At 39.4% G+C, this 18,609-nt stretch overlaps 2 protein-coding genes across 4 annotated transcripts in view; one reads left to right on the forward strand and one right to left on the reverse strand.

Annotated features, from left to right (window-relative positions):
• il6st.S (interleukin 6 cytokine family signal transducer S homeolog) overlaps window positions 1-2,022 on the forward strand; it is a 45,853-nt gene extending 43,831 nt beyond the window's left edge. Inside the window, exon 17 of one of the 2 annotated variants that reach the window (XM_018240972.2) lies at window positions 74-2,022. In XM_018240972.2, the coding sequence (XP_018096461.1) occupies window positions 74-724 (651 nt within the window). In that variant the 3' untranslated portion in view covers window positions 725-2,022. 2 annotated transcript variants of the gene reach the window in all.
• A 9,081-nt stretch (window positions 2,023-11,103) lies between these two features.
• The window catches only part of ddx4.S (DEAD-box helicase 4 S homeolog), a 75,277-nt gene continuing 67,771 nt past the window's right edge, over window positions 11,104-18,609 (reverse strand). For both annotated transcript variants that reach the window (XM_018240974.2, XM_018240975.2), the window contains exons 23-25: window positions 16,081-16,351; window positions 14,727-14,813; window positions 11,104-11,346 (exon numbers count right to left, since the gene is read on the reverse strand). In XM_018240974.2, coding sequence (XP_018096463.1) covers window positions 11,278-11,346; window positions 14,727-14,813; window positions 16,081-16,351 — 427 coding nt within the window. In that variant the 3' untranslated portion in view covers window positions 11,104-11,277. The remainder of the gene's footprint in view (window positions 11,347-14,726; window positions 14,814-16,080; window positions 16,352-18,609) is intronic.

Genomic DNA, 18,609 nt, shown 5'->3' on the forward strand with positions numbered 1-18,609 from the left:
GGTTAAATATGAGAATATCCGACAACTAAAGAAACAAGTCATTTAAAAGTTATTTTCTCTCTTGTTTTTACAGCACGACTTTAATGCAAAAGGACACCCATTCCAAGATGGCAGCTTTACAGACGTGAGTGTGGTTGAGATAACGGCAAAACAAAAGCCTGAGCAGGATATTAAATCCATGGATCCGCTGAAAAAGAACACGTCCGAGGGTCTGAGCAGTGGAATCGGCGGCTCCTCGTGTTTGTCGTCCCCGCGGCTCAGCGGCTCCGACTGTGATGAGGTGGAATCTGCCCAAACCACATCCAGCACCGTCCAGTATTCCACCGTTATAATCAGCGGATACCGAGACCAGCAGCCCAGCGCAGTTATTCCGCACGTATTCTCAAGATCCGAGTCAACACAGCCGCTGCTCGATTGCGAGGAAAGGCCGGAAGAGCCGCACGCCGGAGATAAAGAAGGGGAACCACAGGGGGCCAATCAGTATTTTAAACAGAATTGTGGTCGGGAAGATTTTACTAACAAATTACAGGCCTTGCATCAGGAAGAGCCCAGCCATTTTCAGGAGCAGTTATCGGCCTCCGACCTGCTTTTTGCGGAACAAGAAAGGGATTTCCCTATAGGACAAAGTGGCCAGTCCTCTGATTCTCAGTTAGACACAAACAGTGGAGAGTGTAAAAGTTATATGCCACAAACAGTAAAGAGTGGAGGTTACATGCCACAGTAGACTTTATACCTCAATGTTATAACGTGAATGCTCAGGAGAGACCCGTCCAATGTCTTAATACAGAGAAGAAATGTATGGACTTGTATACGGCACAGGCAACAGACTCGTGTATTTAGATTTAGCAATGTTCCAACAATGTAATGCTAGCGAGGACCATCCATCACTGTGCAGCCATCTCAATGTTCCATGGGATGTTCCTCTAGTCCCGAGCCAGAGAGCTGTGACTATCATGTTATCAGAACATTGAATTATCTGCCTATACCTGGCTTGGCATCTTCTCTGCTCCTGGAAAAACCACATGTGCAGCATGACCTGTACCTATTGGGCGCAAAGAACTTATTATTATTTAGGAATTCAATGACACCACCAAACTGGAGCTACATCTCCATATACCTTGAAGCTTTATCAGCCAAAGACAAGGTTTTGGGAGATATCAGGATCCAGAAAAACAGGGTGGTAGACAGGATCCAAAGACTCAGGACAGTATGGAGGCTCAGTGGTCAGTACTTGCTGTGCAGAGTGGGGTTTGGCCAGGGCTCTATGTGCAGGGAGTGGGTGTTTCCTCCTTGTGTTTGAGAGGACGTCACACCAAATACACACAGGCAGGTTTTATGGCTCCTAGTGTGTGTTTGAATCTAATAGGGACCTTAGATTGTAAGCTCCACTGGTGCAGGGACTTAAAAAAATGATAAAAAAAATCTGTAAAGTATTGGCTTTATATAACAAATATATATATACTGTATATACACACACATACACATTTCATGCAGATCACCAATATGTAGAAATCCCTTGAAGTTGGAGCTTCTTTAATTGTACATAACAAATCCTCACAATTCTGTGCATTTTGACCGCTGTGTGCCTGCCGTAGGCCTTAATGATTGGCTTCAGCTTTCTTCAGTCTGAAATAGACAGGGGAGAGCAACATTTGCAAAGCTTTGTTGACTTTTGATACATTCCCTGTGCTACTAAATGGAGACGGCGTCAGATGAGGTGCAAACATGTCACATTTTCATATTCTGCCAATAATCACAGACAAGGGTGGGCTCAACAGAAACTGCCATGTTTGAGAATAGATTTTTTTTTGAGCTTCTCCCCCCCCCACCCATGTGGTTAGGGCAGGTCCTATCAAATGTGGGGTCCAATTGGGAACATGTTGACAGGGCCACCTAGTCCTAGACAAAGCATATCTCCCAACTGTCCCGTTTTCAACAGGACAGTCCCTCTTTTGACAGCTCAACCCGCAGTCCCTAGTTTGTACTGGAAAGTCCTGTTTTTCTCTGCACTGAACAGCCAGAAAAAGAAACAATGTTTCTAACTTAATTGGCTTTTGGCAGAGAGCTGCAGATAAGATAGTTTTGTAACAATTTCCAGATAAGCAAATAAGTAATTGTAACAATATAACATAAAATGTCTCTTGGGAGAAGTTAGACTCTCAGCTTAAAGGGCAATTCACCTTCATTAGCAAAACTGTAACAACTGGAAAAAAAACAGAAATATGTTCAGACTTTCATGAGCTGATAAATTTTGTAAAATGAACATGGTAATTAGGGGGTGTGGCCACAAAATTAGCCACGCTATTTTTGTTTCCAAAATGTTGGAAGGTTTAGACAAAGTGACACGCCAAGTATATAGGAAAATAAGGGCATACGGGCACAAGATAGAAAGGGGCAAACAGGGAAAGAGAGAGAGAGGGAGGAAATAGGAGAGTGGACTTGGCCGTTTCAGTTTGGGAGTGGTCTTGGTTGGATTGGGGGCAGGCAGAGCCTATAAGGGTTGGAGGAAGGCTGGGCCTATGAGAGTTGGGGGATGGGCTGGCGTATCAGAGTTGGGGTGGGCTGAGCCTATGGATATGGCGATGGGCTGGACTCTCAGAGTTGGGGGAGGGCCGGGCAGCTTTATGTGCTGGGGGAATTCTTATCTGTGCTGCCCTCTGGTGCGGAGCCCAATAGGCCTAAGACCGGCCCTGCATGTGGTATAGCCCTTTCTCCAAATACATGGCAGCACCTACCACTTTTCTTCTCATACAACATGAAATATACATCCCAATAGCTGGTCATGGTGGATTTTGTTTTTATAAAGATGAGGTGGGAAGTGCAAGGGCCTATAATAAGCCTTAGAAACGTAACGAATGCAGCCCTGGATGTTGCTAAAGTAATGCCCTCAGTACTATAGGGGGTGCAGCTGTAATGGAAGGGGGTGATATTACAATCACTGGAGTTGACATTGCTGTTATAGCAACAGGCACTTTTCACCCAAAAATCTAGCAACTGCCTCCACTGGAGGAAATGTATGGGCACAGATACATCTGAAAACAACTGGACTTGCTGAGTAATCAATGAAGATGTTTCACTACTCATCCGAGCAGCTTCTTCAGTTCAACTGACTGGTGTGGGAAGTTCTCGGCATATAAACTCTTCCACTAATCCAATCACAATGGCACATTGTAACTCTTCAAAGAGGTGACATCTGAAGAAATTCACAGAGGTGTTGATTCTGTGTAGTTACTGTGATAGGATTATCCAATGTGTCATGCAACTCCTAGAGACAGGTGTAATTTGTGAGAGTTGTATCAATGGATGTGTTTTACAAGTAACACCTGTCTCTAGGAGTTGCATGACACATTGGATAATCCTATCACAGTAATATGGGGCTAGACATATTGTCAGTTTCCCAGCTGCCTCCAGTCATGTGACTTGTGTTCTCATAAACTTCAGTCACTCTTCACTGCAAGTTGGATTTATATCACCCCCAAAATTCAATAATGAATTCTGGATAAGTCGTACCAAAAATATATATATACACGTAGGAGTAATGTACAAAGTGAAATTATAGATGGTTTAGGTCTCGTCACCTGAACTGTCATTGCAAACTATAATTATTTAGCTAAATTTTATTATATTTTACAGGCAAGGAACCGCGCATAAACTATATTATATTTTTTTATATACTTTTTTATACTTTATTGCAGAGCAGCTCTGTTATTTTAGTTTGGATTTTCTTTATTTGAGCATTAGATGCGAAACATGTATTTTTCTGTAAGAGATGCGGCCTTAGACCTTCTAAATAAATGAATGCAAAATTGATCAATTGAGGTTGCTATTTTAAGGGGGTTATTTACTAAACTCCGAATGGAAAATTCACGGGGATAAAAATTAGATTTTTGTTTTTTTAATAAAATCGGACTTTAAAAAATCACAAATTTTTAGGAATTTATTAAATCCACGAGGATGGAAAAGTCTGAATCTGAAAATCCGGCATTTCAGACCTGTCGAGGTTGCATATAAGTCAATGGGAGAAGTCCCAATGATTTTTTGATGTGCGCTGGGTTTCGTGAAATACCCCAAAGTTTTCGGGCAAAAAGCATAAGAGATTTTCGGGTGAAAAATCCAAAACAAAATGTGAAAATTGGAGGAAAAATCTGAAAAAAATTGTGAAAATCTGATTTTTTTTCCTGCAAAGCAAATTTTCGGGAAAATGTAATAAGCGTAAAAAAACCCGAGCAGATTTGATCGGAGTTTGTAGCAGAAAATATTGAGATAAATTCGGACTTTGATAAATAACCCCCTAAATCTTTAGTTTTTTTTTTCTTTAAATTCCATTATATAAAGGATTGTGTACAAATAGCACAATCTGCCGTCTGGTTTTGCATCTGTGAATGCGTCAAGAGAGAAAGAGACTTTCTGATGTTGCTCTGCTCAGGAAAGACATGAGAACAATCATCTGAGGTTTCTGATCTCTTCCATAAAGTAAGCAACATTAGAACAGTTTTTTCTTCTGACAGTTGGAAATATTAATTGTTTTGTAATTTTATTCCTTTTTCTGCTTTTTTAAACTGGAAATGTGAAAGGCTGACAAAGGTGCAGATTCGAATTTTAATCCCCCAATTCGAATTTAATCCCCCAGTTCTAATTCTAATAGTCGCCACCTGAAACCTGCTGAATTCATTTATTGGTCAATGGTCCGTTGAACTATTTGAATGTTAATAGCCTTCCTGACATTTGAGTTTGTTTCAGAGGAAAATTCAAATTGAGTTTCGTTCGTATTAGATTCAAATATGAAACGAATGTTTGGATTGTTCCCATTCGATCGAATTTTAGACATTCACATGTTTTCATAAATAACCTCCCATTCGAGTGAGTACATTAAAATTTATTAGATTAAAAAAAAAAAAAAAAAATTGATTTGAAATTTAACCTTTGATAAATTTGCCCATAAAAGTCACCGATAATTCTGCTTTTGTAAGTAAATGTTAAACCTGACTGTCCCTTCTCAACCTGTCAGACTGCCATGGACTCCTGCTGCACAAAGATGGCAGCCCCCTCGTAAAAAGAACAAGGGAGTCAGATCGGTAATGTAAAAGCATAAGGCAAATACCTTTATGACAAAATTATAAATAACATGCATAAACAATGTTTTGATAGATGTGTAAAAGGTTTCATTTCTGGTGTCAGTTTCTCTTTAAAGGAGAAGGAAAGGCTAAAATTAAGTAAGCTTTATCAGAAAGGTCTATATAAATACACCAGTAACCCCTCAAAGTAATGCTGCTCAGAGTCCTCTGTCAAAAGAAACACAACATTTCTTTCCTTCTATTGTGTACTCATGGGCTTCTGTATCAGACTTCCTGTTTTCATCTTAAACCTCCAGGGCTTGAGCATGCTCAGTTTGCTCCTCTCCCCTCTCTGCCTTAATCTGAGCCCAGAGCTATAAGTGAGCAGAGAGAGACTCAAGCAGGAAGTTATGTCACAACAAGATATGGCAGTTGTATCCTAAACAAACGGAGAGAGTTTCTAGAGCTTTTTACTCAGGTATGACAACATTCTACAGAATAAATATAGCATTCTAGCTTGCACTATTGCAGCTAATCTATTGGCAATAAAATGCCTCCGTAGCTTTCCTACACCTTTAAGGCCACTGACTTTCTAAGGCCAGTGGGACCCCTTGCCAAATTGATTATGTAAATACTTGCATTCAAGGACTTTCCACAAGAACATTTTGAAGCGAACTAAATACTGTATGGCTGTACATGGTATATAGAGAATGATCTGGTCTTCATTTGTCCCAAACTGTCAATGCAAGATGAGTGTATATATAATTATTGCTACTTTTGCACATTTATTTGCCCCGACATTACTACAGTATTATTTGTAGCAATAATTGTATCAGTGTTTAGTTGCATTTGTACAGGGCTTAATAGGCTGTTATTGGACTAGAGAAATGCTGTTTCTTATTTGCTGAAAATACATTTATAAACACATTATTGGTTGCAAAGCACCTTGAACTGAAATAAATGTTGGCTTTAACTCTGCTGCAGAATTTCATGTTTCATTTGCACTCATTATAGGGGAATTTCCTTGGGTCGGGGGGACTTTAAGTTTACCAGGAAAACAATACCGTTATGGGACATGGGGTTTTCAGAATAAGAGGAAAAATCCTTTAGAATTAAACCCAATCAGAATGTTTAGCTTCCAATAAGGATTAATTATATTTTAGCTTGGATTAGGTACAAGCTACTGATTTATTACTAGAAAAAAGGCAAATTATTTTTAAAAAATTGAGTCTATGGGAGATGGCCTTCTTGTAATATGGAGCTTTCTGGGTAACGGGTTTCAAGGAAACACAAGCCTTCTAAATCTTTTTTCATTTCACTGCAGTAATACAATCTTAATATCAAAAGAGTTTTTAAAATATTTTCATAATTCAGGGGTATCTCAAACATGTTATTTTATGAATGAAAATATAACAGCTGTGGAAAGTCCCATCAATCCCAAATGTGCAATTCCAGATATATTTAGTTTTTGGAGATTTCTGACTTTGATAAATCACCCCCAGCATGGCACCAACACAAAGCACTGCTCCAGAAATCATAGTTAGGGTGGGCTGGAAAAAAAAGACCCAAGTCCATCATGTTCAACCCATTCACATAAAAGTTTTGTTCCTTTATTTCAGTGCTGACCAACTTTTTTGGTACCTGGGGCCAGAATTTTTCTGTCCTACATGGTGGAGGGCCGATAACGGAAGCTCCTTTTTAAAACCACACCCATGTCACAAGAAATGTTTAGACAATACCCACATTAATGGTGGTAACACCAACAAACCAAATAGTTGGTGCTCACTGCAGGGATATCACTCATATTTATAAATGAGTTTCTCATATTAAAATATACCCTTACAGGAGAACTAAACCCTAAAAATGAATATTGATAAAAATGCCATATTCTATATACTGAACTTATTGCACCAGCCTAAAGTTTCAGCTTGTCAATAGCAGCAATGATCCAGGACTTAAAATTTGTCACTGGGGGTCACCATCTTGGAAAGTGTCTGTGACACTCACATGCTCAGTGGGCTCTGAGCAGCTGTTGAGAAGCTAAGCTTAGGGCTCGTCACTAATTATCCAGCAGAAAATGAGGTTGGTCTGTAATATAAGCTAATGCTACAGGGCTGATTATTAAATTCTGATGCTAATTGCACTGGTTTCTGTGCTGCCATGTAGTAATTATCTGTATTAATTACTAATCAGCCTTATATTGTGACATTTCTATTCTATGTGTACTGTATATTGTGAGTGGGTCCCTAAGCTCAGTAAGTGACAGCAGCACAGAGCATGTGCAGTGAATCAGCAGAAAAGAAGATGGGGAGCTACTGGGGCATCTTTGGAGACACAGATCTTTACTGCTAAAGGGCTGTGGTTGCCTTGGCTGGTACAGAAGCACAAAACAATGTATAATGTTTCTAGCTACTTCTTTAATTACGCTTCAGTTCTCCTTTAAATACATATTCCTTCTCCTCCCCTTTTGGCAGCACAACTCCAGCAAATAAACATCTTGGGACCCCCTAACAAGTAAACCCCCAACAGGTTCACCTCCCACAAGCAGAGCCGGCAAAGTATGGCACACACAGGCAGAGTTAGACAGGCTGAATATGGAACAAACAGGTCGCATAGGGTTTGCAACAAAATTTTGATGAAAAATTAAGAGCCACACTGCCTCCAACTCTAGAACATTTGAAGCCTGGAGAGAGAAAGTTTGGACCCCAACGTGTCACTTGTCTTGGAAAAAGATTGGTACATTTTTGGAGATTGTGAGGTACAAGCCACCAGGTGAAAGACTTTTACCTGAACAGGTAGAACTACACGTCAATTTAGTCAATCTTCCTGCTGATTCCACACTAGAAGACATTTTGCAGAGGTTTTGCATGGGCTTTGGTCCAACAAACCATCTATTGACGAAGAAAAGAGCCCCAAGGATTCCAAAATTTGCCTTATTGTAGAACTTTTTCTTTGGCTAAGCAAGGATACTTTTTGAACAATTTTTTGTTTGCGCTTCTCTTCTGGCATAAGAAAACTTGCCTACACATGTATCCAGCCACATTATGTCTAGCCCCATGTCAGTTTTCAAAATTAAATATAAAAAATATCTGTTTGATATTTTGTAAAACAGATTTCAGTGCAGAAGTCTGCTAGAACAGCACTATTAACTTATGCATTTTGGGGGAAAAAAAACTGGTTTTCCAATGATAGTATCCTTTTAATAAAGAATTTTCTACTTTTTAACTTAATTTTTGGAGTGTGAAATATATTTGTAACTCTCATGGTATCCCCTGATACTGGTGCTTTTTCCAGCATCCAAGTTCTTTGAAACATTTATGGATACCCTCAATACTGCCAATTTAGCGTATAACTTGCATTTAGATTATTTTTTCCAAACAATGTTGCCTATAACAACATTGAACCTCATTTTCATCAATTAAGTCAAATCACTCTGCAAAATGGAACTAGTTCTGCACAATTCAGTATCATCACCTCCAGGTAACTAAAAAAACAAATGAAAAAAAATGCATATTTGAGAAATTAAGGATTCATTTTACTCATCATTGCAATACCCATTATCTCTATTTTAGCTTGTCTAATCGCTTTTTTAAATGCTTTATTGGCCTCATTGTACCAGATAAAATCTTCAGTTGTCCCAGCTTAAACCATGTTTTTTCTAACCAACCTCAACACCATCAAACCATAAAGGGGAAGACTTGTAAGCAACACAATAAAGGAACAGTTACACCAAAATATGAAAATCTTTTAAAAAAATATATAAAGCACTGTTGTTCTGCACTTATAAACGGACGTGTTTACTTCAGAAACTCTACAATATCTTATATTAAAAGGCTGCTGTGTAGCCATGGGGGCAGCCATTCAAAGCTGACAAAATGAGAAAAAGACACAGGATACACAGCACATACCAGATAAGCTTTGCAGTATACAATGGGATTCTTCAGAATGTATCTGTTATCTACTGTGTCTCCTGTTCTTGAAGGGCTGCCCCCATGGCTACACAGCAGCTTGTTTATACAGGTATAGGATCCCTTATCCGGAAACCCGATATCCAGAAAGCTCCGAATTACGGAATGGCTCCCATAGACTCCGTTTTATCCAAATGTTTAAAAATTATTTCCCTTTTCTCTGTAATAATAAAACAGTAACTTGTACTTGATCCCAACTAAGATATAATTAATCCTTATTGGAAGCAAAACCAGCCCATTGGGTTTATTTTGTTTAAATGAATTTCTAGTAGACAAAGCATGAAGACCCAAATTACTGAAAAATCCGTTATCTGGAAAACACCAGGTCCCGAGCATTCTGGATAAGAAGTCCCATACCTGTATACACTTTACTTACGTTTCTGAAGCAAACGCTTGTTTTACACGTGCAGGGCAACAGTACATTATATTGTCATTCCTTTAAAATAGGGGTGCACCAAATCCAGAATTGGGTTCGGAATTCAGCCAGGATTCGGCCTTTTTCAGCAGGATTCGGCCAAATCCTTCTGCTCGGCAGGAGAGAAATTGCGTGACTTTTTGTCACAAAACAAGGAAGTAAAAATGTTTTCCCCTTCCCACCCCTAATTTGCATATGCAAATTAGGATTTTGGATTTGGTTCCGTATTTGGCCAGACCTTTTGAGAAGGATTCGGCTGAATCCCTACTTTAAATTTTTGCTGTTTCTCTTCCTTTAAGCAATATATTAAAGACATCCCATTCTATCAGTAGGTTCACCCTGCTATATCATAAACTGTTGGAAAGTGCACATTAGGATAAATCCAGATTGGACAAAGATTTCTTTCTACTCCAAACTGTAAGATCACCCTAAAGTGTGTGCAGATTCCGAATAACTCTCTTTTTACTGCAAGCACATATAGGGTAATAAACGTATTTCAGAAACATTAAGAAAAAGAACACAACACTCAAAATGGCTCACCCAGCAGACCCTTCGCATTCCCACACATGAGCAGCTAAGGAGGTGTGCTTAACAGTTCAGTAAATCAAATTCATTTTCTGTAGGGCCGTTTATTTTAAAAGGCATAACTTTTAGAAGGACTTTGTAACAAATACTTTTGTACTTGAATTTTCAAAAAATATTTTTAATATTTAACAAATTAAAATATTTGTGTGCATCCTGTCACTTAAAACACAGGAAGTGAGTTCTCCGTTCAAGGAATCTACATTGAAGGTATTATGCTCTTACATACGCAGCATTTACATTAAAGGGATCCTGTCATGGGAAAACATGTTTTTTTCAAAATGAATCAGTTAATAGAGCTACTCCAGCAGAATTCTGCACTGAAATCAATTTCTCAAAAGAACAGATTTTTTTTATATTCAATTTTGAAATCTGACATGGGGCTAGACATTTTGTCAATTTCCCAGCTGCCCCATGTCATGTGACTTGTGCCTGCACTTAATGAGAGAAATGCTTTCTGGCAGGCTGCTGTTTTTCCCTCTCAATGTAACTGAATGTGTCTCAGTGGGACATGGGTTTTTACTATTGAGTGTTGTTCTTAGATCTACCAGGCAGCGGTTATCTTGAGTTAGGGAGCTGTTATCTGGTTACCTTCCCATTGTTCTTTTGTTTGGCTGCTGGGGGGGGAAAGGGAGGGGGGTGATATCACTCCAAATTGCAGTACAGCAGTAAAGAGTGATTGAAGTCACATGACTTGGGGCAGCTGGGAAATTGACAATATGTCTAGCCCCATGTCAGATTTCAAAACTGAATATAAAGAAATCTGTTTGTTCTTTTGAGAAATGGATTTCAGTGCAGAATTCTGCTGGAGCAGCTCTATTAACTGATTCATTTTTAAAAAAAAAATTTTCCCCATGACAGTATCTCTTTAAAATTTTAAACCTTGACGAAACATTTTGTCACTTTGGCGTTGTATTCTATATGGTAGAATCCACAGAAGGATCAATGTTACTGAAACGATATATGTACGTCTAGTGACACTTGTTTGGAAAGAAAATGCAAAACTTTAGCAGGCATATAAGTGAAACGTTCATTTCCAGATAAATGATATATATTGAAATGAAATAAACTGCTAGGTTGAATGCAAATAAACATTCTCTTATTTGAAGGCTGAAAACAAAAGAAAATAACCTTTCCTGCTTGCTATTAGAATTTCTTACAAAACAAATTTTGCCTTTTCAGCTCTTGGAAAAGATGTTAATAAACAAGTTTTTTTTTTTTAAACATTTTAACAATATTTGAATTTTGTTTATAGTCTTTAATCCCAGCTAGCTTCTTCATCTTGAGTGAATGAAGGAGTACTGACGTTTTCTCCAGCCTGTTCGCCCTGCAATGAGAGACCAAAATAAGTATATCCATTTATCAGGGACACAGTCTTAACTATAACATTATCCACTTTCCCTAGCACTGCACTGACAGGAACAGCTTGTGACTCAATATTTTATCATTAGAGAGAGACTGATCCTAGGGCAGGATTTAACCCTTGAAAAGGCTATTACAGTTGCTAGCCAAATTGAAACAGCAGTGGCAGAAGCTAAAACTCTCAGTCAGGGAACTTCTGGGAATGTATAGACTGTGTATTCAGCACTGTGGCCTAATAATGCACAGTCACAGCGAAATATGGAAATATGCTAAGGAAAGGGATTCACTGCAAAACCGTGCAGTATATACAAATAGAAAATACTGCTTACACTGTGGTTCAACACAACACACTGCAAATTATGCTACATGTCCTGCAAAAGCTTTACAGTGCCACAAATGCTAAAAAGTAGGATATTTTGCTAGGGATGCGCCGAATCCAGGATTCGGTTCGGGATTTGGCCAAGATTCGGCCTTTTTCAACAGGATTCGGCCGAATCCTTGTGCCTGGCCAAACCGAATCCGGATCTTAATTTGCATATGCAAATTGTGGGCAGGGCAGGATTTCACGTGACGTTTTGTTACAAAACAAGGAAGTAAACCAATTGTTTCCACTTTTTCCTTTCCCGCCCCTAATTTGCATATGCAAATTAGGATTCGGTTCGGCCGAATATTCCAAGATGGATTCGGCCGATTCCAAAATAGTGGATTCGGCGCATCCCTACATTTTGCTAAGATCTGCCGTAGTTCTACTAAAGATGTTCATGAAGTCACTACTACAAATGTCACAGTATTAGGTGTGGATAAAGCTGGTACATTTATTCCAGACAAGTTTATATGCACTGTCAGTGTCAGTACTGCTTCTGCTGACAAGGGACACTCCATTAACCTGATGCTTGATACAGGTTCAGCTGTTTCTATACTACCAAAGGGTATTTACTTGAAATACTTTGCAAAAGAACCGCTTGTTGCACCTGCCCTAAAACTGGTCATTTACTTAAAGGAGAAGGAAACTCCCTGGGCGCAAAACCCCTCCCCTGTGTTGCCCCCCCCCTCCTGGCCTACCTGTCCCCCAGGGCAAATGCCCCTAACTTGTTACTCACCCCTCGGCGCAGGTCCTGTCCACGGAGTTCACAGATGCCATCTTCTCCCACGCGGTCTTCTTCCTGCTTTGACCGGCGTCTTCTGGCACATGCGCAGTAGGAACATTTACCGGTCTGGCTCTACTGTGCATGCGCCGAATTTCACGAAGTGAAATCTGAAAACGTTGTGACATTTGGCGCATGCGCAGTAGATCACAGGGGAGGGGTTTTGCGCCCAGGGGGTTTCCTTCTCCTTTAAAGGATCTAATCCCTGTGCTTGGTTGCTTGCCAGTGACTGTACAATTTGAATCAAATACTGCAAAGTGTGACTTTTACATTGTGAATAAGGGAACTGCTATACTTGGAAGGGATCTCTTTGCTGCATTAAACCTACAATTAGTTGATGGTCTCATTACTACAACACCAGTGCCTGCCACACAGCCAGTGTCTAAAATTTCACCACAAAGCAACACTTCACTGGGCTGTGCAAAGAACTTTGTACACAAAGTTAAGTTGAGACCAGATGTAAAACCAGTACCATTTCCTGATTCAGCATGGGAAAAAATTGCTATTGATATTGTGGGTCCTTTTACAGATGCTCCTATAGACTGTAGATTTGCTATAACCTTGATAGACTATTACAGTAAATGACCTGACATTGCATTTGTTTCTCATATAACATCAGCTACACTAATAACATTTCTGTCTACAGTCTTCAGCAGAGAAGGTAATCCAAAGGAGTTAAAATCAGACAAATGACCAGTTTGTCTCATATGAGTTTGAATCCTTTCTGAGAGAAAGGAATATTGTGCATAGGAAATCTTCAGTGTATTACCCACAAGCAAATGGAGAAATCGAGCGATTCAACAGAAGTCTGAAAGAAGCAAATGGCCGCATGCTATTAAGTTCAATGTTTATCTATGTAAATGCATAGGAATGGACTCTTTTGTTTTTGGTGACTAATACGGTGTGCCATTTTTTGCTAATATAACAGGAGACAATTTTGCACAATTGAATAAACACTTCTTGTGCCACTGCCCTAAATGAATTCATGATCAGCTATGCACCATGACTAATGGATCCAAAGGGTAATTTCCAATTGCCTGGTAAAGAGGGGTTTCAAGGATATTTGTTTAATGAGGAAAGTGTTTTTAGATTGCTTTCATGCAGCAAGCCAATTACTAGGGATGAACCAAATGCGCTTTTCGGGAATCCCCGAATCCTTCATGAAAGATTCAGCTGAATACAGAACTGAATCCACATATGCAAATTAGAGGAGGAAAAGGTGGGAAAATGTTTTTTACTTCCTTGTTTTGTGACAAAAAGTCAGATGATTTCCCTTCCCACACCTACTATACATATGCAATTTAGGATTCGGTTCGGCCATGCACAAGGATTCGGCTGAATCCAAATCCTGCAGAAAAAGGCAGAATCCCGAACCGAATGCTGGATTCAGTGCATCCTTAGCAATTAGAGACTCCATCCAGCGACATGGAAACTGACTGAGAAGTACTGTGATAATTGGAATGAAAGCTCACACGCACTGATGGGTGCTACAACAAAAATAAAAAAATAAACAGATCAATACTGGCACTACAACCCACGCACTAACCTCACCGCTCTAATTATGCCCCAAGAACATGCTGTTTTTTCCCCTTTCATTGCATCCAAAATGGCAATGTACGCTATGCATTCATTTATCCTACAATAGATTTTACTTTCTAGGAGCCTATTATATGTTACATGAAATAAAAGCACAAATATTAATAAGAGATTAAAATTCCATTTACCCCAATAAAACAAAATCCCTCTTCAGCTTGGGGAAAAAAAAGTCTTTCAATAACCAATTCTCCATGTCTTCCTCTTTACAACCCGTCTCATCTATTCCCTCTATACCAGTGTGTGTACTACTAATATACCCACCATGTACCATACAAAGTTGGTATATAAGTGCAGATAGGTTTCCTTTTCTGTGTCCTGGCTGATGTCTTAACAGCGAGACTGTACTCTTACAGAGACTGGGTTATGAGCACTTTTTTAGGCAAATTTCTTCCATGTATTTTTCCACTAGCCACTTACAATAAAACTTCAATTTTACATCCCCTGGTTTGTATTTGTGTGTGATATTAAGGTTATTAGGAGAATATATTGAGAATGGGCTGTAGGTTGAAGGATCTGTAATAGGGGTCTGCAAGCCATGATCAGATAATTTAATGCAAATCTATAACAGATACTGGTGGAACTGGGCACATAGAACAAATCATACCATAGAGTCCGTTGCATAGTAGCTGTTCAAAGCTCCGTAGCCACCAAAGGCAATTTCTTCTAACCATGCAGGGACTTCTTGACGAGCCTGCAAAAAATTTTTAACAACGGTATTCACAGAATAAAAGCTTAATTTCTAAAGAAACTGACTAAAAGAGTGCATTCTCTGCTGGAAGAAAACGCGTTGACCTGAGTCACCTATGATTTTGTATAATAAACAAATGGACTTCTCTAACTGTAAAGTATCCATTGCCCTGTGGATTGCTCCACTTTAACGTGAACAATTCAAGAAATGAAAAAAAAATGCATCTAGGACCTAAAGCTTTCAATAATTAACATTTTGGGGGACTTGAAGGGTTAAAAATTTAAAAAAGTTAAACAAATTTAAATTGTGGGCAGGGAATTCATGAAGTAATATGGACTATTTCTGAGCTGTGAGGGTATTGTTGACAACACACGTGTAGCAGTGTAACAAATGCAAAATAGAACACTTGGTAAGAAGTGATTAGTCGTTTCATTTTCTGTTGCAAAAAAACCATAGATAATCGAGAACAGTATTAATATTAAAGGAAAACTATAACCCCAAAATGAATACTTAAGCAACACATAGTTTATATCATATTAAGTGGTATATTAAAAAATCTTACCAAACTGGAATATATATTTAAGTAAATATTGCCCTTTTACATCTCTTGCCTTGGACCACCATTTGTGATGGTCTGTGTGCTGCCTCAGAGATCACCTGACCAGAAATACTGCAGCTCTAACTGTAACAGGAAGAAGTGCAAAAGACACAACTCTGTCTGTTAATTGGCTCATGTGACCTAGGAAGTATAGTTTGTTTGGTTTGTTTGTGTGCACCGTGAAGCATACAATCCTAGGGGGTGGCCCTTATTTTTTTAAATGGCAATTTTCTATTTATGATTACCCAATGGCACATACTACTAAAAAGTATATTATTATGAAAATGGTTTATTTACATGAAGCTGTTTTATGCAATATCTTTTTATAGAGACCATCATTGTTTGGGTAGTATAGTTTTCCTTTAATTATGGGCCAACAGAACATTCCCATATCTAGGGATGTACCAATTAAGGATTCGGTTTGCTACTTGGCCTTTTTTAGCAGGATTCGGCTGAATCTTTGTGCCTGGCTAAATCCATTACAAATCCTCAAAATCAAAATTTTTTGTCACAAAACAAATTTTGAACTGTGTACAGTGTGCGGTTCTCTTTATCCCTTCCCATTTGTGATTTGCAAATGCAAATTCTGATTTTGTATGGTATTCGTCTGAATACAAAATATCACATTTGGTGCATTGCTACACACATCCCTACCCAAAGTTAGTAACTCACGTCCGTAAGAATTTTCACAAGGGGACGAGCAATAACGTGGTCTTCCGGAACATTGAAAAATGAAGTTGCCTTTCCGATGTTACCACAGCGACCGGTACGTCCAATTCTGTGGACATACTCCTCAATTTCCTTAGGAACATCATAATTTATCACATGTTGAACACTTTCAATATCCAAACCTCTCGCGGCAACTGCTGTACAAACAATAACAAGACACTTTCCCGTTCTGAAATCCCAGAGAGCCGTCTCTCTTTGACATTGTTCTCTAGCACTAAAAAGAAAAAAAAGTTACATTTTGCATAAAGGTGGGTCCCTGTGATGTACAGTTAGTTCTGATTTTGGTTCTGTACATTACCACAATGATGCAGTTGAACTGCAGACTTTCCGCTTTAATTCAGTGGGTTGAACAAAAAGATTGCATAAAAATTGTGAGGAACTAAAGTCTTTTTAACACAATCACTTCATTTCAGGGGCTCAAAAGTAATTGGACTATTGACTCAAAGGCTATTTCATGGGCAGGTGTGGGCAATTCCTTTGTTATGTCATTATCAATGAAGTAGATAAAAGCCCTGGAGTTGATTTGAGGGGGGGGGTGTTTGTATGTGGATAACATGCAGTCAAAAGAACCTCTCCATGCAGGTGAAACAAACCATCCTTCAGCTGCAAAAACAGGAAAAAACCCATCCGAGTAATTGCTACAATATTAGGAGTGATAAAATCGACAGTTTGGTACATCCTGAGAAAGAAAGAAATCACTGGTGAACTCAGCAACACAAAAAGACCTGGACATCCATGGAAGACAACAGTGGTGGATGATCAAAGAATCATTTCCATGGTGAAGGGAAACCCCTTCACAACAGCCAAACAATTGAACACTCTCCAGGAGGTAGGTGTATCGATATCCAAGTCTACCATAAAGAGATGACTGCATGAAAGTAAATACAGAGGGTGCACTGCAAGGTGAAAGCCACTCATAAGCATCAAGAATAGAAAGGCTAGATAGGATTTTGCTTAAAAAAAAAAAAAAAACATCTAAAAAAGCTAGCACAGTTCTGGAAAAATATTCTTTGGACAGATGAAACCAAGATCAACCTCTACCAGAATGATAAGAAAAAAGTATGGAGAAGGCGTGGAACAGCTCATGAGCCAAAGCATACCACATCTCTATAAAACATTTGGGAGACAGTGTGATGGCTTGGGCTGCATGGCTGCCAGTGGCACTGGGACACTAGTGTTTATCCATCATGTGACACAGGACAGAAGCAGCTGAATGATTTCTGAGGTGTCAGAGACACTGTCTGCTCAAATCCAGCTAAATGCAGTCACATTGATTGGGAGGCATTTCCTAATGACCCAAAACACACAGCCAAAGCAACCCAGGAGTTTATTAAAGCAAAGAAGTGGAATATTCTTGAATGGCCAAGTCAGTCACCTGATCTGAACCCAATTGAGCTGCATTTCACTTGTTGAAGACTAAACGTCTTACAGAAAGGCCCACAAACAAACAGCAAGTGAAAGCCGCTGCAGTAAAGGCCTGGCAGAGCATTAAAAAGGAGGAAACCCAGAATCTGGTGATGTCCATGAGTTCAAGACTGCAGGCTGTCATTGCCAGCAAAGGGTTTTCAACCAAGTATTAGAAATGAACGTTTTATTTTCAGTTTTTTAATTATGTTGGCTATGAAATAGCCAACATACTGTTCTTCGAGTTCAGCTCGTTCTTCTTCTTCTTATTATTATTATTGGCGAACCCCATTTTCTAAACGCTACTCCTCCTACAGTTTTAGGGGTGCAAGCGCCAAACTTTCCACACTTATTCCTCTTATAGCAAAGTACGTTGCTTGTGCTTTAATAAGCGATCCCACCCACCCCGCCCCTGTGGCGACCCCCCGACGACCCCTTTTTTTACATTGACTTTGACAGGGAAAAATTTCAAATCGCCGCCACTCGTACAGTTTTGAAGATACAGTCCCCAAACTCGGACCACATATTGTTGATGTCACCCCGATAAAAATAAGTATTTTGGGGGGGCACCCCAAAGTGGGCGGAGCTACCAACGCCCAATGAAAATTTAGCAATTTTCTATACGCTACTCCTCCAGAGGTTTAGGAGTACAATTATGATACTTTGCACACTTGTTTCGGCTCATACCCGAATAGGTTGCTTGTGCTTTGTTAAGCGATCCCACCCTCCCGTGCCCCTGTGGCGACCCCCCGACGACCCCATTTTTCCCAATAGACTTTCATTGGAAAACTTGAAACTTTTGCCACTTGTACAGCTTTGAAGTTACACTCACCAAACTTGGGTCATTTAGTCATGAGGTGAAGCTGAAAAATTCTGTCCTATTTTGGGGACCCACCCCGCCCCTGTGGCGACCCGACGACCCCTTTTTTCCCATTGAGATTGACAGGGAAAAATTTCAAATCTCTGCCACTTGTACAGTTTTGAAGATACACTCCCCAAACTCGGACCACATATAGTTGATGTCACCCCGAATAAAAATAAGTATTTTGGGGGGGGCACCCCAAAGTG

This window comes from Xenopus laevis, chromosome 1S (genome assembly GCF_017654675.1).
Source record: "Xenopus laevis strain J_2021 chromosome 1S, Xenopus_laevis_v10.1, whole genome shotgun sequence".
Classification (NCBI taxonomy): Eukaryota; Metazoa; Chordata; class Amphibia; order Anura; family Pipidae; genus Xenopus; species Xenopus laevis.